The 25,901-nt window shown below is 43.5% G+C and overlaps 4 protein-coding genes across 6 annotated transcripts; 2 read left to right on the forward strand and 2 right to left on the reverse strand.

Moving 5' to 3' along the window:
• Positions 1-2,217: 2,217 nt before the first annotated feature.
• efcab14 (EF-hand calcium binding domain 14) lies at positions 2,218-6,678 on the forward strand. The gene is made up of 9 exons (XM_079284516.1): positions 2,218-2,893; positions 3,304-3,452; positions 3,599-3,744; positions 3,980-4,078; positions 4,183-4,290; positions 5,495-5,647; positions 5,743-5,842; positions 5,937-6,068; positions 6,270-6,678. The coding sequence occupies exons 1-9, from the start codon at positions 2,718-2,720 to the stop codon at positions 6,446-6,448; spliced, it is 1,242 nt and encodes a 413-aa protein (XP_079140642.1). The 5' UTR covers positions 2,218-2,717; the 3' UTR covers positions 6,449-6,678.
• Positions 6,679-6,821: 143 nt separating this feature from the next.
• Positions 6,822-9,033, reverse strand: znf830 (zinc finger protein 830). The gene has a single exon (XM_079284517.1). It carries the CDS (start codon positions 8,983-8,985, stop codon positions 7,945-7,947), a length of 1,041 nt encoding a protein of 346 aa, XP_079140643.1. The 5' UTR covers positions 8,986-9,033; the 3' UTR covers positions 6,822-7,944.
• A 153-nt stretch (positions 9,034-9,186) lies between these two features.
• Positions 9,187-17,413, forward strand: LOC306789361 (ankyrin repeat domain-containing protein 13C-like). Its single transcript, XM_079285273.1, has 13 exons — positions 9,187-9,943; positions 10,079-10,120; positions 10,736-10,840; positions 12,315-12,400; positions 12,614-12,659; positions 12,809-12,875; positions 13,020-13,164; positions 13,251-13,382; positions 13,699-13,860; positions 13,965-14,044; positions 14,166-14,264; positions 15,086-15,186; positions 15,274-17,413. Exons 1-13 carry the CDS (start codon positions 9,577-9,579, stop codon positions 15,402-15,404), a joined length of 1,563 nt encoding a protein of 520 aa, XP_079141399.1. The 5' UTR covers positions 9,187-9,576; the 3' UTR covers positions 15,405-17,413.
• A 319-nt stretch (positions 17,414-17,732) lies between these two features.
• LOC306788760 (uncharacterized protein) lies at positions 17,733-24,423 on the reverse strand. 3 transcript variants are annotated; one of them, XM_079284395.1, is made up of 12 exons: positions 24,125-24,423; positions 22,807-22,940; positions 20,225-20,340; positions 19,895-19,975; positions 19,757-19,794; positions 19,524-19,657; positions 19,345-19,423; positions 19,133-19,252; positions 18,960-19,049; positions 18,772-18,840; positions 18,458-18,629; positions 17,733-18,236 (listed from the first exon to the last, which is right to left on the reverse strand). In XM_079284395.1, the coding sequence occupies exons 1-12, from the start codon at positions 24,244-24,246 to the stop codon at positions 18,141-18,143; spliced, it is 1,251 nt and encodes a 416-aa protein (XP_079140521.1). In that variant the 5' UTR covers positions 24,247-24,423; the 3' UTR covers positions 17,733-18,140. The 3 variants fall into 3 exon arrangements, with proteins under 3 accessions (XP_079140521.1, XP_079140520.1, XP_079140522.1); XM_079284394.1 differs by having other exon boundaries at positions 17,733-18,332; XM_079284396.1 differs by lacking the exon at positions 24,125-24,423 and adding an exon at positions 20,584-22,227 and having other exon boundaries at positions 17,733-18,332; positions 22,807-22,927.
• Positions 24,424-25,901: the final 1,478 nt, after the last annotated feature.

A 25,901-nucleotide genomic window follows, 5' to 3' on the forward strand; every position in this document is an offset into this window, starting at 1 on the left:
CCGACAGTCGACAGTTCATGGGCCGAAGCTGCTCAGACCGGATAAACGAGAAAGTAGAAAGATCAGCGTAGAAGAGGATGCGTTGGGAGCCTTTAATAACAATAAGCAATGAAAGCTAAGCAACTAAAAAACCCGATGAAGACCATTCCATGTAATCTGCCAGCTTCATGATGAAACGTTCTTGTACTAGTAGTCATCCAACATAATGGTTTCAATATTTCCAACAATTTTAAATGAGAGAAATTGGTATTCTAAGCGCCTCCAACTGATGATGATCTGTATTCACACAGCCTGCCGTGTCAGATGAACGCCTTCAATTAGCAGTCAATTCTATTCAGCACTTCCTGTCACGCCACCGCTATCTACATCCTCTGAAAGCACCCGAGACGGCTCCCCGTCCGACGGTTATAGAAATCACTCCTGGGGAGGATGTGAGGAGCCCCGCTGTGAACAAAGTGTGAAAACAAGTGTTTTGTAGGAATCGGTGGTTGGCTTGTAACGCCCGACGCTCCCTACCTCGTGCGCTGAAGATGTGAGGAGCCAGGAGTTGAAGTGTCGTCCTTTCAGTCTTAACCCGGGATGAAAAGCGGAGACTCCAGCGGAGAGATGAAACACATCCGATGCTTTGTTTCGTGGTCTCATGCTGGCGGGGGTCTTCACGGGCCCTCGGCGTGATGCTTGTCCACCTCACCAGGTGTTCTCAGTGAAGACCGGCCTCTCATTGGCTTTCGCTCTGCTACCTACATGTCGTAAATGCATTCAAAACAATACGGTGCAGCTGCCTCCCAGTTTAATGCACTCATCCGCCTGAATATTACAGTATCAGCTTTGTGTAGTTGTGTGGGTGGCATCGTGCTATTATTGTGAAATGACAAGCATTGGCTTGGGAAAGTCTTTTCTGAAGATAATAAAACATCAGCAGTAGGTCCTCGTCTCTTGCGACTCAATAACCAAATTCATACTGAGATGCCGAGGAGCATCCCGGTTCCTTTGTGAGCTAGTAAACTGGTCCAGTGTGGAGATTCCCAGTCAGTGTGATTATTAATAGTATTGTGCTGCAGTAGTATGGGGCAGCCGGGCACATAAAGGAACATATTTTCAAAGCCAACAGCAGGCCAGTGGGAGTCCGTCTTCAATGAGAAAGAGCTAAAAGGCCAGTCTGCAGAGAGCCTGCCTCCACTCAGTCCGTGTGTCTTGCTGGGTCGGCCCAATAGCGCTCCGGGGTCAGCCGGACCCCCGCTGGAGGAGCAGAATCTAAACAAAGAAATGAAATCCTGTTTCGTAGAATGTGGTGCTTTCATGAAAATATTATGTAAACACACGGACACAAGAATGACCTGAAGGGATAACATGTAGACAGTAAAATACGCAAGCTACAAATATGCAAACTAGAGCTGCAACAATCTGTCAAATCATCACTTTGTCAATGCACAAAACATTACGGCGATTTTGATTCAGATTCATCGTTGCCAAACATGCTAAACATGTTCAGAAGGGATCACTTGCTGCTTTTTTCTCTGATTTAAAAGGGTAGAGATGACATAGCCTACTTTTCTCTGAGACCATTTAACTCGACTTTGAAATTAGCCTCATGATTCACCTTGCTGTTCTAATTAGCAGAAGAAAAGCTTCGTGCAAAAATGTAAAACACACTATAAAGAAGTGTGAGACCCCCCAAAAAAGGGAAATGAAAGTAAAATAAATTCACTTTGAAAGGGGACAAAAGACAAAAATTGACATGGGTACCGACTATAGCTTGGAACGAGCTATTGGGCACCAGACACATTTTTAACAAGCATGGGCAAGTTAATATCCAGCTTTTATCGCATTGTTTCACATAACATGAGTAACTATTTTAACAAGTTGCACACCAGGAGCCCTTCTCATTGTCTTTAGCTACATAAGAACATTTCCACTAATATATTCATGTCCAATTTTCTGCTTTTTGCTAATTCGACTTACAGCATCGATGTGCACGGTCTGTCGGGGGCTGGTGGTGTCGCGCTCTGTGTCGCTACCTTGACAGCACAGAGAACAGGAAGTTGTAGCTGGTGTGGTCGCGCTCTGTGTCGGTACCTGACAGCCCGGAGAACAGGAAGTTGTAGCTGGTGGTGTCGCGCTCTGTGTCGCTACCTTGACAACACAGAGAACCGGAAGTTGTAGCTGCCCGCTGCACCAATCAGCTGAGCGGTTACTCGGACGCCCCTCCCAAACAATACAGGCAGCAGGACAGATTTCTGGAAACACACTGCCGCATATTATGATTTTACGATAGACGGATTTTATTAATCTACTTTATTACATCAAACAGTGTTTTTCAAATCGAGCGACGTTGAGGTATTTTAAAACCTCACTGAGACGATGTGATACTTCCGGACAGCACAGTAACGATAGTCAGTCCGTGTTGGCTACTGTTAGCAATCAGACGCTAACCGAGTTACCTAACCTGTGGGACAACCCGTCAACTGGTATACAAAGTTGTTTTTCAGAAGCTTTTTGGGGCGGTAACGTAATGTCAATCAGCTGTTGAACAACCAACTGACAAAGTCCGATGTGTTTGTTAGCAACGTTGCGTGGTTTAAAATTCAAGCTAGCCAAAGAACACTGACTTAGCTTAACTGCTACAATAAACGACAACATCCACCAAACTGGACAAAACTTTGGAATTTGTGGGGTTTAAATCGGGCTCGGCTGGTTCGCTGACCCCTCAGAAGAAGATGAAGAAGCGGAAGGAGCTGAACGCTTTGATCGGACTCGGAGACAGCAAGAGGAAGAAGACCAAGAAGGGGACAGGTCACCGGCTCCTCCGCACCGAGCCGCCGGACTCCGAGTCCGAGTCCAGCTCGGACGACGACGAGTTCAACAACATGAGCAGCGGAGCGAGCGCTGGGAAGTGAGTGGTGATCCGTTTAAAGACGTTTGTTGTGCTCTAAGGGGTACCAAGGGGTGTGTTTTTACTCATTAACGTGCTGAAGAATTACAATAAAGTCTTTCATCTTGAATTTTGTTTTTCAGAGTCCAATGACACATCCTGCACACTAAGAACTTGTTCAGCCTTTTTATTTGTGAAGCTTGATATCAGCCAAATACAAAAATAATCAACACTACGTTCATCATGATTGATATGATATATTCCACCAGTGTGTAACGTTATATATATATATAATAAGACACCATTATTTACCAGTGATCCTCATAATTCCCACGACACAGAACGCAGTCTTCTTAAAATACCTCCTTCATTAATAATGAAGGCGGCTGCAGATGTAATATCTAACATTACCTTGTCGCTTCTCGTCACAGAAGAAGCTACATGCAGTGCTGCACCGTGTGCTACCCCTTGTTTCTGTTCATCGTACTGGCCGCTTGCGTCATGGCCTGTGCTGGACTCATATGGATGCAGATTGCGCTGAAAGAAGATCTGGACTCACTGAAAGAAAAGCTGCACAGCAGTAAGACTCGCCCTCACACAGTTACCTTGTGACGGGTCATAAAAAGCTGACTGCACCAACACTTGAACATTTTATATCCCCGTTGCTCATGCGTTCCTTGGTCTTTATCGCTGCATTTTAACTAACTGTAATGCTTTTCATCACAGTGGAATTCAGCCAGAAGGTGTCATCGAGTGAAATACCAAAACTAAGTGAGGACCTGAAAAACAAGGACAGGAAGCTTGAAGACATTGAAAACGGGGACAAGGGATTGAGCAAGCTCTGGTCCAACCTCACAGAAATGAACAGAAAGGTCAGTTGGTTTGATACCATAGCATTCATATTGTCACACACACACACACACACACACACACACACACACACACACACACCAGAGCTCATGACAAAGTGGTGGAGAACATCTAGACTTGCAGCAGTTGGCCGTACTTTAATTAACGTTCGTGCTGCACAAGCTTTCTTTGGAAGTAGAATGCTGATTCCGTTGTAAGAGGTGTAACTGAATACTCCATGTCGTTTCCCTCCTGCAGATCAGTTTGCTGGACTCTGCAGTGAACCATTTAAAGGCCAACTTGAAGTCAGCCGCTGACTTAGTCAGCCTCCCCACGACAGTGGAAGAGCTTCAAAAGGTAAAGACGCAGCCGAATGGAATAAAAGGAGAAATGTGGTGGAGAATCTTTTGATATTTGTTGTTGTGATTATTGTGCATTCAAAACGTGTTTTTCTCTTCCAGAGTGTTGCAACTATTGGCAGCACACTGACAAGTGTGCAGCATGATGTGAAGACGATGCAGGCTGCGCTTGAAAAGCAGACGAAAGAGGAAGAGTTGAAGAAGACAATGGTAAACTCAACACTTGTTTTTACAGCTGATTTGGTGAGATTTAATAGTCTGTGAGAGTTTTCAAACCTAAACATCTCTTCTATGCTTACTTTGGGATTATTGTGTAGGCTTTCACCTGCACAAGTTCCACATTTGTTTGTCATACATTGACTTTTTTTTTGTAAGTACAGTCAATCATCTATTTTTATCTCGGAATGAATCAACACTGTTGTCTCACATTAACGGGGATGATGAATGTTTGCAATGAGAAGCAGAATCGTCAAAGAGAATCGCTTTACCTTTCAAGCGGTACGTTAAAGAGTTAAGATGTCAGTGCAGTGTTTGGGGCAGATGGCGATCATCACAGAGGAACCTGAAGCTGTGTTCCTTTTAAATCGAGTACACGACTGCTCGCGCTTTCCTCCAAAGATGTTTCACGACTCAAAGTTAGATTTCACTTATTTTGTTTGCCGGCATGTCTATTTATTTACAGCTCTATGCTCCCTGCTCATATGGCTGGAGGCTGCTTTTCTCATGTATTATTAATGCGTGACCGTATGCTGAGCGGTGTTTATAACATGAGCTAACGGTACATTTTGCTGAAGTGAAAAGGTTGAACAACATGGCGTGCTAGCGTCCCACTCCTCAGTTCCTAGCTGTAGTGTTGCGTCTGCATATTTGTTACTCAGTAGTGAGACAAATTTACTTAAATATGGCCAAAATGATTGTGTTGATGAAATAGATGTTGGCTGAGCCTCTCAACTGCGGCACGAACGCAAACCAGAAGCCGCTGCTCGATTCATTGGTTTATTCGTTTCCCCTCACGTTCCTGAATGTTTCTGCACTTCTCGTCAGGCTCACATTGACGGAGCCGTCGGGTTAAGAAGTTCCCGTCACTTCTTTGATCCATGCGTCGGCATTTCATTCATAATTCATGAAACAAGTGCCAATCTATTTTGGGAGCTGGAATGCTGTAGTTCGCTGCGTGAAACTAGGTCAAATATCTGAGACATCTGCAGGATGTCAAAGAGAGGAGCGGCAAATAATCCTCCACTGATATCATCTTCACGCCGTGACTTTATCATGGGGTCAGTGATGAATTACTCGCTGGCTGAGATCTCTGTAGTCCTGTAACGTTGGACTGATTGGATGCCTACAAGTCAAATCCCATCGAACAGTAAACTGCAGGTTGCTTTACATGGATTGCTTGTTTTTTCTGTCAAAGGACATCACAGAGCTGAGGAAAGCTGTGAGTGAGGCGAACAAGACAGAGGAGCTGCGTCAGACACAGACTGACGAGCACGTCCACGTCCTGCTCTCTACGGTGGCAGAACTCCAGCGGAGAGTGTCGTCATTAGAGAACGGCTCAAAGAGAAGCGTGAGTCATGTGACGCTTCACGCTGTATTACAGGTAGCCACGGCTGGGAATCACTCAACGCATTTTTACATTTCATCTCTTCATCTGGTTCACAGTCAAAGAACGATGACGCAGCAGGAATCACCAGCGAAAGTCCAGCAACCGATGCGGCGAAAGAAGAGAGTACAACCAAAGCAACACCGGGGGATGTGCAAGGTAGAGTGTGCGATGAAGCACTTCATGGCGGCGTGTTTCTTTGCCCCGTGTCCCATTTAAATGTGATTTTTTTTCTTCTTCTTCATTTTCACAGAGGTATCCACACCACTGACAGAGACTCAGACAGGCAGACGCCCACGCTTCGTAACACCGAACCGCTCTAAGAGAAACGCTGAGAGGGCATGCCCGAAGAGGGTGTTCCTGACTGGAGTCAGTTCTCTGAAAGGTGCACATTACCGATCCCGTTTTATGTGTCCGCATTCATTAATTAAAGGAACAGTGTAACGTTTGAGAAAATACATATATTTGCTTCCTTGCCGAGATCGAAACAGCTGTCGTCTTCCAGTGAATGCAAGGCATTTGGAGAGCATTGCCCTCATAGACGAACCGGGTTTTGCATGTTTGTAAATTAAACTGTTCTTTTCAGACTTGGAGGACATCTTCCAGCAGGAAGGCGTTGGACGCGACTCCCCCGGATTGGACTACCGCGGCCTGAGGAGAGTGTTTAAAAAGCCGCATCCCAACGCTCGCACCATGGAGTGTTTCGACAAAGAAGGAGACCAGAGGTTCTCCCTGAGGGAGCTGAGAGCTGCTGTGGGTTTGTGAGCACATCGTCTCTGACGGCAGTGAACGGTCTTTGAACACCCAGCGGGGTTCTGGGAGTTTGAAGTTCCCGACGCGTTTTCTGTAATTGCTGAACTTTTGTGAACCGAGTATTTATCATACTGATTATGGAACAGTGGCGCTGGCATGCCCCATACTCACTCACTCAACCCCCCCCCCCCCTCCTATTTCAACACATCATCCACAAAACATGCGCTTCAAATTTTTTTATTCATCCAATTCAACCTGTGTGCAGAATAGTCCGATCTTATTTTAGCTCATTCCGTGGTTGACATGAAATAAACCGTGGGAAAATTTTATTATTTTGAATCCAGTTTTCCACCCTCAGTTCTCAGACTTACTGTTTTTCTGCACCTTTTATTGAGTTTTGTTCTATTTTGTTTCCAGTTTGTCACATCTTGATGTCACATGTTTGTGTGTTTAGCTTCTCTGGAGGCTAAAAGTCTCGTTCTACTTCCCCAGCGATCAACATCTGGAACAACTCCATGAACTGTATTTATAGAACCTGAGATAGAATTTTAGGAACGTTTACAAATTATTACTAGAAAGTTTTTTGTGAGACTCCTAACTTAACTGAAACACATAATTGAGCATAAAGAGTGAGGATTTATATCTGCTCTTCTCTCGGCTGTCGTTTCAGATTTCTTTCTGCTCAGTTTCTCTTTTATTTTCAGTTAGTTGCTATGTTCTGATTGTTTGGTTTCAGTACATTTTAGTTTTTTGCAGCTTTCCGTTCTACACGTTTCGAAGGGCTATGAACACTTTGAATCATTGTGAGGGTTTTGAAAATGTAACTCATGAGGCATGTGTAGCAATAACAAAATGACGTAGGTATTGCTTGTTTAGAATTGCAGTAGACAGACGATGTGTAACAGGTAGTCCAAGAAGCGCTGACCATCAATCTCCACTTGATTCATTTTATTCCATTTTTATGGGCTTCGTGTATTTACACTACACATTTGTCATTGTCAAACATTGTTGTACTCTGTAAAAATAGTTTAAATGTATTCTCAGAAAGTATCTTGTGGGGGGGGGGGGGTCAGGGGTTGGTAAAAATATCTTTACGGTCTTAATCTTACCATTGTACATTTTTCAAATAATTGCGTTGTAATTAGCATGTTGCTTATGACGTAACATGAACACATTATTTATATAAAGTTAACAGTTTTTGCAGGACAATGTAACAGCTTTGGCCATCGTGACGTAGATGGAATAGGGTCCATGCTGCTGCTGTACTTTGGGGGAAATTCTATGAATGTGTTTTTTTGTGTGAGCACCAATGAATAAACAAAGTTAAAAAGGTTTGATTTTTGGTTTCTTTGAGTCATGACGTGAGAAACCTTTGTCCAAACTGCACGTCACATTTATTCCAGTCTGAAATATAACAAAATATGTGAAGAGGCGTTAAACATATTTACAACAGCTGACAGACCAAAACACACACACACATGTGGCTTCTATGTGAGCTTTAGAGAGACTCAGGCCAGAGCCCCTTTAGCCCTCCAGTCGTGGGACAGAAGCCCCAGCAGCTGCTCTTCATCCTCTTCCTCATCGCTGCCATCTACCTCCATATGTTCCTCCTCGCTGGGCAGCACCTTGCGCTTCACCACGTCCCGCTTGTCTCTCAGTACTTCGACCCGCCTGTAACACTCGATTTGTTCATCTATCTCGTCAATCTGTCGCTCGAGGCGGCCCTCCTCGTCGTCCTCCGCCACGATGGCTTCTGACTTGGTGTTCACCTGTCTTATCACCTTCTGAAACTCGTCCCACTCCTTGTCCATGTGATCTTTGGGCGCGTCGACGTTGCGCACTTTGGCGTCTCTCACGGGGTCGTCGAAGAAGCCCTCCGGCAGCGCCTCGGCGGAGTTGTCCTTCTTCTCGGCGCTCTTCTCCTGCACGTCCGCTTTCAGGATGGATCCAGAGTGAGAGATGGCGGGCGTGGACGGGATGGAGCTGTCAAAGAAGTCATCGGGTAGTCCTCCAGCTTCAGTCTCTTGAGTAACGGGGTCTGTGGCTCCAGCGGGACCTTCCATCTCCGCATCTTTCTCATCATCGTCGCCATCATCATAAACTCCAGCCAACAGACTCAGACCCGCGGACGTTTCAGTAGAAACAGTTCCCTTTTTGTTGGGTTTCTCAAAGAAATCTCCCGGAAGCCCTGAAGACGAAGCAGACTGACCCGCACCCGACGAGGGCTTCACTCTTTTCCCGTTCGCGTCCTCGTTGTCCTTTGCTTTCCTCTTCAGTGGTTGAATCTGTGGTGTCACTGGTTGAATCTTTCCTCCCTTCAGCTCGGCAACTTTCTCTTTATGCTGTTTTCCGAGAACATGCGCCGGCCACAGTAGCTCGGACTTGACGTGCACATTGCACAGCACACAGCTGAGGTGCTCGAGACTGTTGTATTTAGCAAAAGGAGACTCCACTCGCTTCTTGTCCGTTGTTTGTCTTTGCTTTGCCCTCATCATGCGCCGGAGTTCCTCTTGATTCACTATTTTCTTCCCCTTCTTTGAGGATGCCATTCTTGAAAACAACGCAGCTTGCTAGCTTAGCTTAGCTACTTTATTGCGATGAAGTACAAAACGCGTCTCAAGAAGATGACGTAGACGGGCTACGAACTCGCGTTCAAACTGTGCGTCGACGAAGAACTATCGCGAGATTTGCCGTTAGCTCAGAGGATTTATTGTACCGTTCAGTCGTCCGCCTGAATTTTGCCGCAAAGCAAACTGAATCCATCCCGTACAGCGTAAATCAAAGGAGCGACAACGATGTAGTCTGTCATTCGTTTTAATTCTTATCTGTGTGTTGATTTAGCGCGCGTGTGTGTTCTGTGATGTTTAGCATTATTTTCTGATTTCATCGCCGCACCCTCCATATTCATTATTTTTATTGTGGGCTAGCTAGCTTTAAGCTAAGCTAACTGTGGGGCAGCAGGTGTAACGTTATTTGAATAACAGAGCAACCAGCGAGCTACTGGACACCATCGCTGTTGTCTTTAAATTCCATAAGAAGCTTATTTAAAATATATAATTTGATTCCGATTTATGCAAAATCTTACACCAGAGTGTAAGTTAGCGCAATAACGTTATTTAGATAACGTTACGGTCGTCATCATGACTGGCGAGAAGATACGCACCCTTCGAAAGGACCACAACAAACCAAACAAGAATGAGGAGATCATGGACACGTGCGAGGAGACCTCTAACGGGACCATCCCTAACGGGACCGGGAACCACTTCAAATCCAACAAGGTGTATCAGAAAGCTGTCAAAACCTCAGCACAGCAGCACAATGAAAACAACATCAACGGGAATCCCTCACCCATTGACAACAACACCGACACCGACAACAACAAGAACCCAATAATCCTGACTAGTGAGGACCTGGAGTTCCCTGTTCACGAGTGCGTGTTTAAAGGAGATGTGCCCCAGCTCTCCTCTCTCATCAGGACCCACAGCATCTCTCAGAAAGATGTACATGGTGAGCTGTTTTCTGCTGTTACCTGATTTGCTTTTTTTCCAGTAATTTGTTTTAAATGCATTACATAACAGGCCTCTCTTGTCACATGTGGAATTATTTATGTTAATATATCATCTTAATGCGTTTCTCTTTCAGGTAACACGCCTCTTCACCTGGCTGTGATGATGGGCCACAAAGGTAAAACTGATTTCAAGAAATGGAATATAAACACCCTATTGTCATACAGAGGATTTACCAAAATTAACAAAAAAAGCGTCTCGTCTGGTAATCTACCCGTCTACCCAGAAAATGACACTAAATCCGCTGTGCATGGCCTTTGATCTGTGATAATGAGGCTTTACTGAGAGAGCACTTGACGCCCTTTTTAATATCACTTCAGCTCTTCCTCGCCCTCATACTCATGCTGCACTCATCACGTCTTATCTGACCACTCACCATCCTGGTTGGTTAATATTCTACAATACTGTTCGTATAACAAAGGAGTATGCAGTTAATTATATAGGCCATAATCACAAATTAGGGTTTTACAATCTGCACAATATAAGACAATCCCAAGACAATAAGCAATTTGGATACTGACAAAGCAAAAAACATGAGCAATAATAGTGGAACAGAGGAAGTATCTCACCTCCAGTACAGAAGTAGTGGTAGGTGGTGGTACTACTGTTGATGCTGACCTGAATATTAAAATCTTAACATTTGGCATGGCTGCTCAAAACAACATGGAAAGAAAACTGGTGACAAGAAACAGACAAAATCCCATTTGTCTCTGATAACCGTTCTTTCTTTCAGAGTGTGCCCTCCTCCTACTGGCCCATAACGCTCCCGTAAAGATAAAGAATGCCCAGGGATGGAGCCCTCTAGCAGAGGCCATCAGCTACGGCGACAGGCAAATGAGTAAGTTCTGTCAACACTGCTCTGAATAGCCGTCTGCTGTCTCGGGGGGGGGGGGGGGGGTTTCATATTTGGATGAGTTTGTGGTAATCTCCGGGTCAAACACTCACTGTTCTAACTGTTAGCTTCAGGCCGGTCTGATGGGTCGATGGGTTTATGACGGCTTCATGCTGCTGTCAGCTTTAGTCTCTATTTGTCATATTGGGACTTCTGGAACAGCTCTCTGTATGAATGATAATATTGTAGCAGTGGTGGTAAATGTCAGTGTGGTGGTGGTGTGTTCAGGAAGAATGTATTTTCCAAATGAAGAGGGGAAACAGTGATTTTATTATTTCTCACAGTTGATAAAATACTAATTTTAATGTTCCAGAGTCTGTGCTTTGCAGAGAGATTTTGCGGCGGTGTAGTTGAGAGTCACAGTTTAAATCCAGTCAGGACGGCAGAGAGCATCTGAAGATGGCATAAGAAAGAATGACAACATTTAGATTTTTAACTGATAAACCCTCAACAGTACCACTTCCATATTATGCCTAACAATGTGTACATCATTGACAATCATTTCATTCATTCATCTTCGGTTTCTGACACGTTAATGGTGTGAAAAGGCAAAGGGGGCTGAATACTGTTGGTCTGAACATTTAAAGGACCTTTTTACGAGTCATTTAGAATTGTTGAAAGACGGCCACTCGGTCGGTCGGTCGGTCCGGCTAAAAAGCTAAAAGTGTGGATTTTCTCTGAGCACTCGTCATCCAGATGTGCTGGAACGCAGCCGGGATGACGGCTTAGTGTTGGGAAGCGCTGAGCTTGCAGCCCGGCCGCTCCTCTGCTTAATGATGCCACTGCTTTTAGATCTGAGAGTCAAATGACATGTGAAAGGCACCAGCTAATGCATTTGGGATGAATCCACTGCTCTTTCCTTTTTTACATGTGATGTTCATGTTGTATACTTAACAGATAATAGAAACTATAAAGGCCAGGCGAGTGTCGAAGAAAAAAGGACTAAATATTAATTCTTTAATCTGATTTTGTGACAAAGCTGAGCTGACATACTTCTGTTGTTACTGTTTGGCTGTAGAGATAAGCTAACTGAGTTCTCAGCCTCCTGAGCTGGAGGTTGTGAGGCCCCAGCCCTTTGAGGAATGACCCTCAGCCTGGTTAGTATGCGTCGTGAGTCTCCGCTCCCGCTGTGGCCGGCTGGCTTGGGACTGGGACCAGGAGCTCTGCTCTGAGAAGGTCACCCCACTCACAAGGGTGAAGGGGGGGTACACTCACACCCACACCGCCAAGCAAGGACACGCAATAAAAGGCATCTCACAATCAATGATATCAATATGTCTGTGATAAGAGCGGTCGACCAATCGTATCAATATTCCAGTCAGACCAGTGGGAGGTACAAGTTGCGCACCTTGTTTAGCTCCATTCAAAGGTGATGGAGAGACATTGAAAGTGTTTTTCTCTCTCCTCCTCGTTTCTTCAGTCACAGCAATTCTGCGGAAGTTGAAGCAGCAATCCAGGGAGAGCGTGGAGGACAAGAGGCCGAAGTTACTGAACGCTCTCAAGGAGGTGAGGATCCCACTGCCGCCACTTCCACAATATCTCGCTGCCACGACAATCTCAAGTTTTGCATCGCTGAAAATTTCACTCATTTGTATTTTCAAAAATCTCTGCAGGATTGGATTTGCATGAATGACTTTTGTCCGTCCTAGAGTGTGCATATTAAATCTTCTCTGTACATCGGATGAATCACTCAGTCACACGTTTGTGTCTTTTCTGTAGCTTGGTGACTTTTATCTGGAGCTGCATTGGGACTTTCAGAGCTGGGGTGAGTTTTTTCTTTTTTTTAAGTTTTTTTTTTATATTTCACACACAAGAAGTTGTTTACATACCCAACTCTCAACAATTATTACAACGTTGATAATTGATGAGACCAGTTGAAGATAAATGAGTTCTTCACACTCTTCTGTATTTCAGTGCCTTTGCTGTCCCGGATGCTGCCGTCTGATGCCTGTAAAATCTACAAGCAGGGGCTTAACATCAGGTGAACGTGTCCTACAGGAGAGAATCTAACTCACTGCGTTTCTGAAGCAGCAAATAGTCGACATCCAGGTCGAGGACTTCTTTTAGATCTAAAAAGTAGGACGAAACAATCGTCACACGCCCCCTCTCCTCTCTCTCCATTTAGGCTCGACACCACTCTCATAGACTTCAGTGATATGAAGTGTCAGCGCGGAGATCTCAGCTTCATTTTCAACGGCGAGGCCGCGTCCGCCCAGACCTTCGTGGTTCTGGACAATGAAGCAAAAGTGTACCAAAGAATACACCACGAGGTGAGCGAGCGGTACGACCACACCTCTGCTTCACGGCAGCTGTTTAAGTATGAACCGCCTCACCGTCTTTGTGTCTCGCCCTCAAGGAGTCCGAGATGGAGACCGAAGAGGAGGTGGATATTCTGATGAGCAGCGACGTCTACTCGGCCACTCTGTCCACCAAGTCCATCAGCTTCTCACGCAGTCAGATCGGCTGGCTGTTCAGAGAGGATAAAACGGTACGTCATGTGGGAGAAACCAGGACTAAAAACACATTACAACAACAGAGAACGACTAAATATTTACAAAGGCATTTGCAAAAATATGAAAGGAGGCACAGCTGAAATATATAGATGAAATGAAGGTACGTTAAACATAGCTGCACCGATATCGGTCCGATAAGGACTCGGATAGCTGGATCGGGCATCTAAGGCGAATAAATTATCTTCTGAGAAGTTCGAACAGCCCTACCCTCAGGCTGCATCTCCGTAGTGTTGGGTTAATTCACAGGATAACTCGTGATGAAACGCCAACACCTGCTGGCTTTCTGTGCAGGAGAAGATCGGAAACTTCCTGGCTGACTTCTACTCGGTGAACGGTCTGGTGCTGGAGTCACGGAAGCGGCGAGAACACCTGAGCGAGGAGGACATCCTGAGGAACAAAGCCATCATGGAGAGCTTGAGTAAAGGAGGCAGCATCAGTGAACAGAACTTTGAGGTAAGAGGGGAACAAACCACAGTTCTGACTCTATCCACCAATAGTAACAGTAATGGTAGCCTGATGCCTGAACACGCCACTCACCGATACTCTGGTGTCCCCAGCCGGTGAGACGGCAGTCCCTCACAGCTCCAGACCCCAATACGATTTCATGGGAAGAGTACATCGCTGCAGAGCAGGGGAAGTGAGTGTCTTCGTCTCCAGCACAAATAGAAATGCAATCCGGGCCGTTTGCAAGACATTCAGTGGAGATGCTGATTCTTAAATCCAGAATAGAAGTCAATGTCTGTGTGTTTTGTCTTCAGGCCACCTCATCTTGGTAGAGAGCTCGTGTGTAAAGAAAGCAAGAAGAACTTCAAAGCTACTGTAGCCATGAGCCAGGACTTCCCTCTCGGCATCGAGTCGTAAGTACAGCCCTATAACAATATATTGCCTGACATTTTTGAACGACGTTATCAAAGATGACCAAGATATGGACTGTGCAGGACATTTGACAGATGAAAACCAGCCGGTGCTCTCTGGTGGACAAACTATGTAATGCTGTTTCTAAATGACCTAATTCTTTTGCTTTTAAACTAATCTTTCCTGCTGCTGGTTCTCCATCTGCACAAGCTGTCTCTTAGTCTGGTGATGGAACTGTCAATCACAACACTACTTTCAATGACCATTGATTGCCTTGAGAGGAAAACCCATTTTAATGTAAACAATGGGTTCATAGAGGAGAAATAAGGGGATTTGAAAGGATACAGTGTGTTGGACTGAGTAGACGAGGAGGTAGGATGTAGGATGCACACAGGATGTGGGTTGGGTTTTGACTGTAATGGGTTACCGGGACATTATGTAGTAAATTGCGTTATCTCCTCTACTGAACAAACCTTAATGGAGCTGGAATAAAACCCCAGCCTTTATGATGGCTAATGTTTTTTTTAATGTCATTTTCTCGCCTTCTGTGCTTTTTAATGTTATGTTGTACGTACTTCTGTTCATATGTTCACTTTAATGTAATTAATCACCATGCATTTTTATTTTCTCATTAATCTGTAAGGAGTTTAGACTATAACGTGTCAAAGTGGTGGAATAAAACCTGAGATGACGTCATCAAATGTCTTGTTGCTGCAGCGCTCCTCAAGACAAATTGCAGTTGTGACTTAATCTCCTTTTTGTTCAGATTTTTGGGAAAAGCCGGTGAAATAAAACTGCTGACTCACTGTTCCTCTGCCTGCAGGTTACTAAACGTGCTGGAGGTCATAGCGCCGTTCAAGCACTTCAACAAACTCCGGGAGTTCGTTCAGATGAAGCTTCCACCGGGGTTTCCCGTCAAACTGGGTACGTGCATCGTCCTCCCGCTGCGTTCCTGTGAGTGGGCGATCTCAGAGTAACACGTTTTCCTCTCTCTCTCTCTCTCTCTCGCAGACATCCCCGTCTTCCCCACGATCACAGCTACCGTCACTTTTCAGGAATTCCGCTACGACGTATTTGAAGAGTCTACTTTCTTCATCCCGGCCGAATATAAAGAAGATCCCAGTCGCTTCCCCGACCTCTGACCTGTAAACACAAACAGGAAGTGACCGGCGAGCTTATATGTATTTGAGAGTTGGGGGAACAAAAAAATAGGAATCCTGTATTGTTTTATTGCTATATATTAGTGCTGGGGAACTTAACGCGTTAATTTAGTGTTAACGCATTCCTTAATTAACGCCGACAATTATTTTATCGGCGTTGACGCGTTTCTTTTAATTTATTTTTTATTTTGATAGTCCGTTGCTCACTGGCAGCAGTGGAGGAAGTCTTCCGCAGACTACGTTGATGCAGCGTGTGGGAGAAGTATAGTTGGATAAACAAAAGCAAGCTGCAGCTGCAGCTGATTAGTATCGATTAGTATTCGCGTCGCGTTTGGTGTGAACGCACCTTTAGGATCGCAACGAATGACTGCATGTATGAGCCTCAAGAATGAGCTAAGAAAGTTAGCGGAAAGATGAATGTGAGACAACATCCGGTTTCTTCAGATGAACATCCGGTTTTCAGAATAAGATAAAGTATGAATTATATTCACATGAGTATACACAAGTATAAAACATGCTACCTGCACCTAATACACCTAAATTGTGCGTGAAGTGTCTTTATTCTTTGATCGCTGGGTCGCCATCATCACCTCTGAGTTACAGCATTATATTGATGAACAGTAGAGCTGCATTCACGTGCTCTGACTGTCATGAAGACAGACATTTTTGCTGAAACATGTTATTCCTGTTGCACAGCAGTGGAACGTTTAACATACAGTCACACACTGAGCACAGATAGTGAAGAGATAGAACTGCTGCTGTGTAAAAGGAATACTGCTGTTAAAAAGCACCTCATTTGTTTTAATAAGTGTCTGCAAACCAAATGTTATTGCGCTTTTGTTCATATAGCAGTACTTTTAAAATAAAAGTGCACAATACACTACTTTTTAATTCATTATTGAACTTTGCCATAACAATGCAATTAATCGTGATTAAAAAAATGTAATCGTTGCCCAGCACTACTATATATATTATGTTTGTTTTTTTTTAGAAAGGGAACTGGTTTTATTGATCAGTTATTGTTCATTTTTGCTGATGGATCCAATCAAACATGTTACAGAGCGCTATCTGACGTATAGATGCATATCGGCAGTTCTTAGTGAAATGAGTGAAGCTTTCATTGTGCTCACTGTTCACCTGAGCCGTACCACATGCTGCTCTGCTGCTGCTGTTTCCTGTGAAAGCTGTCAGAAGACACAGCCTGGACTCTTCTTCATCATCATCTCTATTTTAATATCGATTATTATCTTCTCATCTCCAAGGACTCACTACTCAATTCTCATCCTTAACTGCACTGACACCATCTGTAATTCATAAGAAGAAAATATCGCTATAATCCTCAAACTGAGCTTAATATTCATTTATAAATCATGTACTATATATATATATATATATATATATATATATGGAGTGAAACACTGTAGCAATACATTTCCAAGAATGTTTTTAACCATCTGGGAGAAGGTTCAGCATAGAAACACAACAGTTCGATATCTCCGCCTTTTTTCCCCGTGCGGGACCGCTCACGTTACCTCTCGGCTGTCACGTGTCTGCCGTGATCGTATGAAGTCTGCGAGTGGATCATTGTGTGTGTGGGGAGAACCCAGATGGGACATCAGGTAAACTGTTCTTAGTACTGCACTGATATCAAGTATATTTAAGGCATGCTATGGCTGCGTCGGCCTACTGGTTCACGTGCATCTGTCAGCTGTATTCTGAGCGTTTCTCATATTACCTGCAGACTTAAGATTAAGGGATAAACTAACACTTTGGAACACCTTGTGCTTATAAAGTCTCTCCTTGATGGCAGTCCGCTCATATTTCTCCCGTTTCTTTTTAAATCCAAGGCGAGTAAACTAAAGTTGATATTGCTGTAAATAATCTGCATCGAGTTGACTAGCTTCAGTTTACATGTACTGCAACCACACCTACTTCACTTCCCTTTAAATAAAGCACCAGCATCATGTTTCAACTGACTTTGTGCAAGTACAATAAAAGGACAGTATTCCATGTTGTACTGTGGGAGATCTGAATTTGTCAACCGCCACGCATTTCACTACACGGAGCTGTGTCGCTTTAATGTGTTTCTGCTTTATGGCAATGTTTTTTGAATCAATGAGATGTACTTTTCCACTCGAGTATATGCCAATAATTTGATTGTTTAATCGATAACAAAATAGTGAACACTCCAAAAGATTCAGTTAACTAATTGAAGACAAGGAAACGCAGTTTAATGATGAATCGTTATGAAATAGTTGCAGATTAATTTTGTGTCAGTGTGCTGATTAACAATTTCTCAACGTCTTGTTTCTTCCAAATAGGCTTTATTATAAAAGAAATCCTTGATAAAACAATCAACACTTTCAAATAACAAGAAACAAATGTATTTAACTGTTTCGAGGAGGGGGGATGGGGAGGCCTGAACAACACACCACGACACTAAACAAAAATGTAAAAGATACAATATGTGAAAAAGTGACAAAACAAGCTCAAGGAAAGCAAAGCCTACTTCCAGTTTGAACCGACTACGTCTGTAGAGGCAAAAAGAGCGTGTGGGTACTTTGAAGCGAGTCGATGACTTCTGTGAGAAAGATCCATACATTTGACGCTCACTTCACATTTTAGAATAACCCCAGTAGGGAGGAGGGGGGGGTGGTGGTGAGGGGGAGCCGCAACATGTTTACAACCAAAACGGAGGGACAATGAGGGACGGACCACCTAATCGCTGACATCCATGTCCTCTTCGTGGTGATCGTCGGCTCCGTTAACTTTGGCCTGCTTCACAGGCCGCGACGTGCCGTTACCTTCTACAGACTGAGGAGACAAAGCAGAGTCGTCAGAATCCTTCCTGTCCTTCCTGTCCTTCCCGCTGTCATAGCCTTGTTCTTCCTCATCATAATCTCTGGTGACCTACGAAAGGAAAACCAATGGATGTGACGGTGTGACGCATAAAAGAGCCCCAGACTAGTTTAAACAGCAACGCTTAGGTTAAGTGTGTAAGAGTGAAGACGACGTGTTAAATACACTATACTGACCTTGACGTCTCCCTTCTCTCCATCTGATTTCCTCTCCCGCTCGCGTTCCCGCTCTTTGTCCTTACTTTTCTTTTTCTTGCTGGCGGAGCGCTCGCGTTCCTCACGACTGCGGTCTTTGTCACCCTTGCGGTCTTTGTCTCTTTCCTTGTCCCTTTTCTTCTCCTTCTTGTGTCTGTGGACGGTTGGAGAGGAAAAGTCAGGCGTGTCATGAAACGCCCCGCACGTACCAACACAAAGGATATTTACTGTATGTTGGTCTGGACCATAAACATGATTTGAGCATTTTAGTTGATATGTCACAGAAACACACCAACCTTCGAGGAGGAGAAGGAGTCCTCTTTTTGGGAGGAGATCGGCTCTGGCTTCGACTTCTCTTGCGTCTCCTGTGTAGCAGGACAGAAAGCGGACGACTTGAAAACAGAGGATTTGGTCGCTGCAATACTAAAGTTTGTATTTTGAATTGATTTCTGCCGGATCCCTCGAGATGCTGCGCTCTACTCACCGGTCCCCGCTGTGAGATCTCCTGGCTGTGCTGTAGCTCTTAGGTGGTGTTTTGGATCTTCTTCTGCCTGAGTCCTCTTTCTTTCTATCTCTGTGGACACATTTCAGATCTCAGAGCAGCCCAATCACACCTTTAACTCTTACTGGTGTGAAGCACTGATGCAGCTAACCCACCTGGATCTGCTTGGAGATCTCCTGCTTTGGTCTCTGGAGTCGGTGTGTCTCCTGCGAGGGCTTTTGGAGCGCCTCTTGTTTCTGGAGTTTGATCGTCGCCGTGATTTGCTCCTAGTTCGCCTGCAACCACAAGTTTACGCCATTTAACTTTACTCCCATAACAAAAAAGCTTCTTCTTCTTGACTCTACAGATACTTAACAGTAGTGATCACCTGTGTCTGGAACGTGACCTGGACCTCCTCCTCCTGGACCTGGACCTGCTACGAGAGCGCTTCTTTTTGCTTTCCTTATCTGCAGGACAGAAACCATCTCTTAGTATTGTCAAGATACAACAATACAAAAGCTGAAAACTAGAACAATAAAGTCTTCCTCCAAACATTAGCGCACTTACTTCCAGGTTCAATGGCAGCAGAAATGAGCGACTGGGCCTCTCTGACTCTCTTCATGGCCTCTTCGATTTCCTTATTAGAAGCGTCCGCCTTCAGACTGGCACTCAGGTTCAAGCCTGCAGCCAAAGGATTCAGCCTGAACAAAAGAATAGCAGTTAGTCGACTCATCGTTACCACAAACTCATCTGCACAGTCATTCCTTTACTCCGTAGTTTAAAACGGCATTCAGACTTACTTTGGATCCGTCATGAACTTCAACAGCTGGTCAGCAGCCTGAAAAAGAGGGAAGACGGTAAAAGGTTTGTCGAGTTGAACATACTGCATATTTAACTTTACAAGTTTTGGAAAATATTGACTTCCCAGTGCCTCTCACCTGTGGATTCATATTGGCTCCTGGGAATCCAAATGCAGCCATTGCATCCATGTTCGGAACACCGAAAGGGTTTCCTCCCATCTGGAATAAAATCAGACATATATGAGTGTGACGGTGCTTTTGTTATGCCAGCGTATTGCTGAGATATTGAGCGTTCATGTACTCAAAGTGGTATTAATATCATTATTTCCATATTTCCAGTTCCAAACAATCACACAAAAGACATCACCCACAAACATGTTGTACTGCCATTGTTTAAATTGAACGCAACATAAATTGAACTGTCCGCAGTATATTGTTCCACATGCGGAGGAGCATTGGAAGTCTTACCCCTGGATTGGACATGGGATTGGGCGTTGGGAGAAGTCCTCCTCCTGGCAGAATTCCTGCTACAGCGTTTGCTGGCGCCAACAGTGACAAAGCTTTAGCCTCATCAGGAATAGATCCTACAGAAAAATAAAAAGCGGCATTAGGAGAGAATCTCCACACACTTCAACTACAGAGAAGACACTTTGGAAAAGACAAAGAAACAAAAAGTCTTCACACTGCAATTCCTCAAATTAGGTTCAACAAAATGGTTACCTTACAGATCAGAGAAGAATTCCCTTAATTCAACATAATCATTGCAGACTTATCTATTGCTGGAATATATCACACTACTCCAATGAACACTGCCAAGAGTATATCACCTGAAAGTGTTTTTTAAGTCATGAACCAAACGTTAGCAAGCACAGCTGCTTCTCCAGTTGGGTGAGCCCTCATTTTTCATTAAGACGTTTACTGAAACAAGCGACTCACGCTGGCGGCTTCGCTACTAAAAGCACACAGAGAAAAATCGAGATACAAACAACAGAGAGAATTTTAGGGATTTGGCAAGAACACTATACAAGCTATCAGTGTTTACTTACCAAAAACACAAATGTCAGAGCATATAGTGGTACGTACTAAATGACAATAGCAGAATTCAGGGTGGGTAGCGCGTCTGCCGTACATCCTTACCTGCCGCTGCTTCAATCAACCAAACCTAGGCAGAGGACTGGTTTGATCAGTCTGCGCTACCGGTCCATTCAAAAGATAACGGCATCATCTGTATTTGCATTTTGCCACCGATTGTATTTTCTTTTTAAATGCGACAAATAAAAACACCTCATAATCATCTCACAATAAATCCACCCCCAAAACAAGTCTTTCACAAAAAGACATGACGTAACTACGGACACACAACAATGACAACATGTAAATATCGGAGCACACTGAAGAGAGAAATTGCTGCAGGAGACAAAACTGTTGGATGGTATTTTCAGCAGGGCCTGGTTTACAGGACTGGCTGAGCCAGGAAAAAGAACTGTAAAACACAACAACAAAAGAAGACCACTGTTAAAGAGAATATATTTGACCAACATAGTGTCATGTTGGGTGGGCATCGTAAGACAACGTGGCGATTAATGACGATAACCAATCAATGAATAGAGTTCCTTGGTTAAGCATGTGCAGAGTCAGCTGCCTGGGCATTGAGTGATGAAGCAATTATTAACACCCAGCATCTTTGTATTGGCTTTTAACACCTAACCCGAATAACAAATGGTTTTTTTAAAACGCTTTTTCTGAGTTAATTGACATATTTGCATAAGATACAGCTGGCGATATAACAGTTTTAGTTCATGTCAGTACTTTCTGCTCTCAGTCATGATCTCACTCGTTACCACTGAAATCGTTAAAAACAGGTCACAGATATACCATTTGATTCTGTATACAAAAGACTAAGACTTCCTAAAACAACAGAAGTTTCTCATACAGCAGTAAAAAGTGCATTTGTTGGAGACTATTTTCAGTGGCGGAGTAATAGGTCAGTGGCATTGACTGAAAATAAACTACAATGCCTGAGCTCATCATAATGAACAAAAAGGTCACCCAGTGCAGCAGTGTGGCTCGATGATGTACTTTTAATGGTTGTTGGTCAATGACGGTATTTTAGTCTTTTCATGGGATGGTTAACACTTAAAGAATAAATGCCAGCCTTATCCGTTGAGGATCAATTCTTTCGCCATTAAATGGCAAAGCAGCATTCAAAAGTGTTGCAAAACAATGCAAAATGAGCACCGTTTCAGGCTAAGTCCCTGCTATCTGAGCTTTGTACCTTGAACTAAACCACCTAGAAAAGATCAATTAGACAGAAGGAAGGGGAAAGAGAAGGCAGAGAAAGAATAGAGGACACAAAAAAGAGCAGGTGGGACTTGAATGCTTGCTGGCCTTTGCACATGTCTACAATCCCCTGTTGGCAGGCAGAGGACCACTTTCAGCCATCAACGAGGGGGCTGCTTTTGCCTTCTTCACTACAAAAATCACACACACACACATACACACACACACACAAATAACAGAGAGAAGTTTAACAGAGGATAGTCCAATATGGGGGAGAAAATAAAATGCATATGGTTAAGAGTTTCAACAACTTCACTTTGCTGCGGCGCCCACAGCTTGGCAATGTTCAACTCCTAATCTGTCAAGCAGATTTTGGTATACTGCGATTTCTACATGCACAACCGATTATTGATCAGGCAGAGACATATGCATGACGCTTGATATGTATTTGCCCAAAGAAATAAATTCCAGTTTATCAAAAGAGTCGCATCATGGTGGTAAAACAGACATGGGATGTGCTACCGCAGTATACCAAAAATCTGACAATAGAGGTCTGTTGAAGAACTTCTCATGGACAATGGGAAGGAATGGAATAAACAATATCATTGAAATTATCTTTAAAGAGTTAATATAAACAGAGCAGGGTGAGTTGACTTGTGCAATTCACAAATGGGAAAGCCCAGATTAAATGCTTTTTACTTTTACATTTTCACTATTCATGCCATTCAATCACTGGACCACTCACACGTGGAAATAATGACGTCACAAACCTTCGGCAAACGGGACCACAATCAGCGCTCTGTCCACAAACACGGTGTTAGTCAGATGCTGAGACACTCCGACGGACTCCGGCTCCTGGAACTTCACAAAGCAGACCCGCGATGTCACCGGCATCTGAGAATCACTATTGAGAGGAAGTCACAAATATGATTATTATTATCCAGCATGAAATCGCAAACAATCATCAAAACAATGCATCTTTGTTTGTGCTGTATTTTGACAATGTGTGTTGTCCAATCATAACCACGGGCATGAAAAGGCATTCAGTGCATCGCTCAAAAACAAAAAGCATCCACACACACACACAATACTGCCATAATGAGAACAAATACATATCATGGACATTAGGGAGGGTTTGAGCTGTTGCAAGGCAGACTCCCTCAAAACACTAAAAGCCTCATCTCACTACAACTTCCCTGATCCCCATAAAACCAAGGCCAGGATCGACAATCAGTAAAAACGTTACAAACTTAACGTTATGATTGTAAGTAAAATTATAAGACTGAAAGACACATTTTAAAAAGGTACTGCGTTAAAGTAGGAGATACTGTGTAGAACTGAAGTCGATTTAATAGATCATCACATTTAATGCACTCATTTTATGTTGATTTACTCGTCTATTATGGAGGGAAATGCGAAATATTCTGTTTCTAAAATGGGTGAATTTGCTGCTCTTCTATGTCTTTGGGTGAAGTTATCAGAAGACCTCACCATTTCGCGGTTTCTCGATCAATCCAGAAAACAATGAATATCCTAGCTAATCAACAATTAAACATGAATAGATTATATGCACAAAGTTAAAATCATGATAGTAAGGGAGAGTCAACACAGACATTTTAACTTGTACCTTTTGTTTTATACAATTAAGAGACAGCGGAAAACAATAGATCCAACATGACTACTCATTGTGAGGATTGTAGTCCGTCTTTTATTATTTAACTTTCTGCCTTTGCTGAGGAGAAGAACACAAAACCCCAAAACACTCAAATTAACACGAGACGGTTTTTTCGTTGCCCTATTTAAGCCTCTACTATATTATTTGACCCTTCATCACAAGCTACACGTACAGGGTCATTTAAAGAAACGTTTGTGTGCAGTTACGTTGAATAGCGAGTTGGTGTTAGGTAACGTTATTAGGCTAGCGTTAACTGTTAGCTAACTACAATCATGGTTAGCATGCTAGGCCCCGTGGTTAGGCCTCGTCAGGTTTCCATCCAATAAAGTCTCCCTGTTTAGAGAAGATACACAGCTAAAATGTAACTTCACCGCCATCACAGTGACGTATTATCACAAAATAAGTCAACTCACTCTGGTGGAAACAACTTCAGTTCTTCGATAGTTCCCAAAAAGCCGAACAGAGTTCTCATCTGCTCCGATGTTGTGCTCGGCGACACATTGGTCACCTGGACCACCTTCGTGGTGTAATTCATCTTCCCCAATTAAAAGCCGTTTAAACAGCAAAGCCCACCGTTGACCACTAAACTTAAATGAAAGTCGCGGTTCTCCGCTGGTTGTTTTTAGCAGCTTGTTTAGGAGGTAAATGGCGGTCTAGACGCTAGGAGCTAGCTATCGACTACGTCAACAGGCTGTAGCATACCGCCGCCATATTGTTTACTCCGAACGAAGTGCGCATGCGTGTAGTTGACCTGCGTTACCGTGAGAGCAACGTCGATATTTTCCCAACAATATCGCAGGTTAATTTAGGTTTATTACGATATTTAGTTTCGCCACCTCTGATCTGTTGATCTAATATTAGCCTTGCACAGCAGCCTGCGCGACACTGATGCCACGTTTGAAAAGTTTTGACCATAAACCAACCAACAGAGGTCTCCCTTTCCTTTATAGAGGATTAGAAACAAGGACAACAACAGAGCAGAGGAAAGGAGAGCAAGTCTTAGCTCCTTTCATTAGATCTGTTCTGATAACCTCCAGTGTATGTAGACCTTCCTGAATAAACATTTATCAAAGTTCATTCTTGGCCTTGGAAATAGTAGTTTGACTCAAACAATCCCAACTCAAGCGGGTTGTTTTTGCTCTCAAACTAAATTTCCCAAACTTCTCAGCCAAGAATATTTTCACCTCATATTTGCTCACTGGCTCTTTCTGGAGCTTTCACCCACATCACACAGTTTTCACCAGCGGATGGTGTTCGCGAGATATGTGACATCAACCTCCACGATGATGACCATGTGATGTGGTCGAAAGCCCCAGAGCAAGCTACAAAGTGGAGTTTGAGTTGGTATGGTTTTATGAAAGTGCATAAACTATTGTTTTCCAGAGTGACTGACAGCAACATGCATGTTTGTTCTACTATAAGTTACAATTGGTGGACAAATTTGGGTCATTTGATTTAAATCGTTTTGGGAGTTTCCTCCACATTTTTGGGTCCTGGCTGTGTTTGGGGTCACTGAACTCTGACTGAACCCCTCTGAAACTCTCACTAGTATTCACTAACTGACCCTTTCTTTTTGATTCATAGAGTTTCATAAAAATGTTATATATTGCTAATGTAGGTCAGTCTGCATGTGTTGGCTGGGGGAGTCACATCACAACCCCCGCCACTGACAAAACTCTCGCTCTCTCTAATGGTGTTTTTTCCCAGAAGGAACAATGCAGCGTTTGTTCTTGAGGCTACGTCAAACATAATCCCTTCACCTGGATTATCGTCACACTGAGACAAGCAAGTAAACGCATTTTGAGTTCAGACCAAAACACAACTGGCCACATTTCACACAATTATAGTGTTGGGTGCAACCGTCTTATTTTGTACAAGATGGTCTATAAATAGTTGTGAAGGTTCACTGTTATTGTGTTTCACAATAGATCATAATGCTATTACTATTACTATTTCAGAAAACCATTATTTAATCTAGAATAAAGTGGCGGTACTTGTTTTTTGTTCCAATTTTGTCTCAATCCAAAATGTTTCTATGAATTGCACACATTCTAAATTACTGAATTTAAAATCCCTGTTCACTCTGTTTACTTGTTCTTTTGTAACCCCACGTTTCATTAATACTCTGAACTATCCTGCACTTAGTATGACTCAGCTTATCTATATCTTAAAGCACAATTGAAAAAAAAT

This window comes from Melanostigma gelatinosum (assembly GCF_949748355.1).
Source record: "Melanostigma gelatinosum genome assembly, chromosome: 15".
Classification (NCBI taxonomy): Eukaryota; Metazoa; Chordata; class Actinopteri; order Perciformes; family Zoarcidae; genus Melanostigma; species Melanostigma gelatinosum.

Excerpts from the sequence above, each read along its gene's own strand:
- efcab14 (XM_079284516.1), top strand. The coding sequence starts at position 2,718 with ATGAAGAAGCGGAAGGAGCTGAACGCTTTGATCGGACTCGGAGACAGC. Across the intron at positions 4,079-4,182 it reads CAGTGGAAGAGCTTCAAAAG|AGTGTTGCAACTATTGGCAG; the intron begins GTAAAGACGCAG and ends TTTCTCTTCCAG. Across the intron at positions 5,843-5,936 it reads AACACCGGGGGATGTGCAAG|AGGTATCCACACCACTGACA; the intron begins GTAGAGTGTGCG and ends TCATTTTCACAG.
- znf830 (XM_079284517.1), bottom strand. The coding sequence starts at position 8,985 with ATGGCATCCTCAAAGAAGGGGAAGAAAATAGTGAATCAAGAGGAACTC.
- LOC306789361 (XM_079285273.1), top strand. The coding sequence starts at position 9,577 with ATGACTGGCGAGAAGATACGCACCCTTCGAAAGGACCACAACAAACCA. Across the intron at positions 12,660-12,808 it reads TTGGGACTTTCAGAGCTGGG|TGCCTTTGCTGTCCCGGATG; the intron begins GTGAGTTTTTTC and ends TCTGTATTTCAG. Across the intron at positions 14,265-15,085 it reads TTCCCTCTCGGCATCGAGTC|GTTACTAAACGTGCTGGAGG; the intron begins GTAAGTACAGCC and ends CTCTGCCTGCAG.
- LOC306788760 (XM_079284394.1), bottom strand. The coding sequence starts at position 24,246 with ATGAATTACACCACGAAGGTGGTCCAGGTGACCAATGTGTCGCCGAGC. Across the intron at positions 19,424-19,523 it reads TGCTGCCATTGAACCTGGAA|ATAAGGAAAGCAAAAAGAAG; the intron begins GTAAGTGCGCTA and ends TCTGTCCTGCAG. Across the intron at positions 18,841-18,959 it reads AGATCTCACAGCGGGGACCG|GAGACGCAAGAGAAGTCGAA; the intron begins GTGAGTAGAGCG and ends CCTGCTACACAG.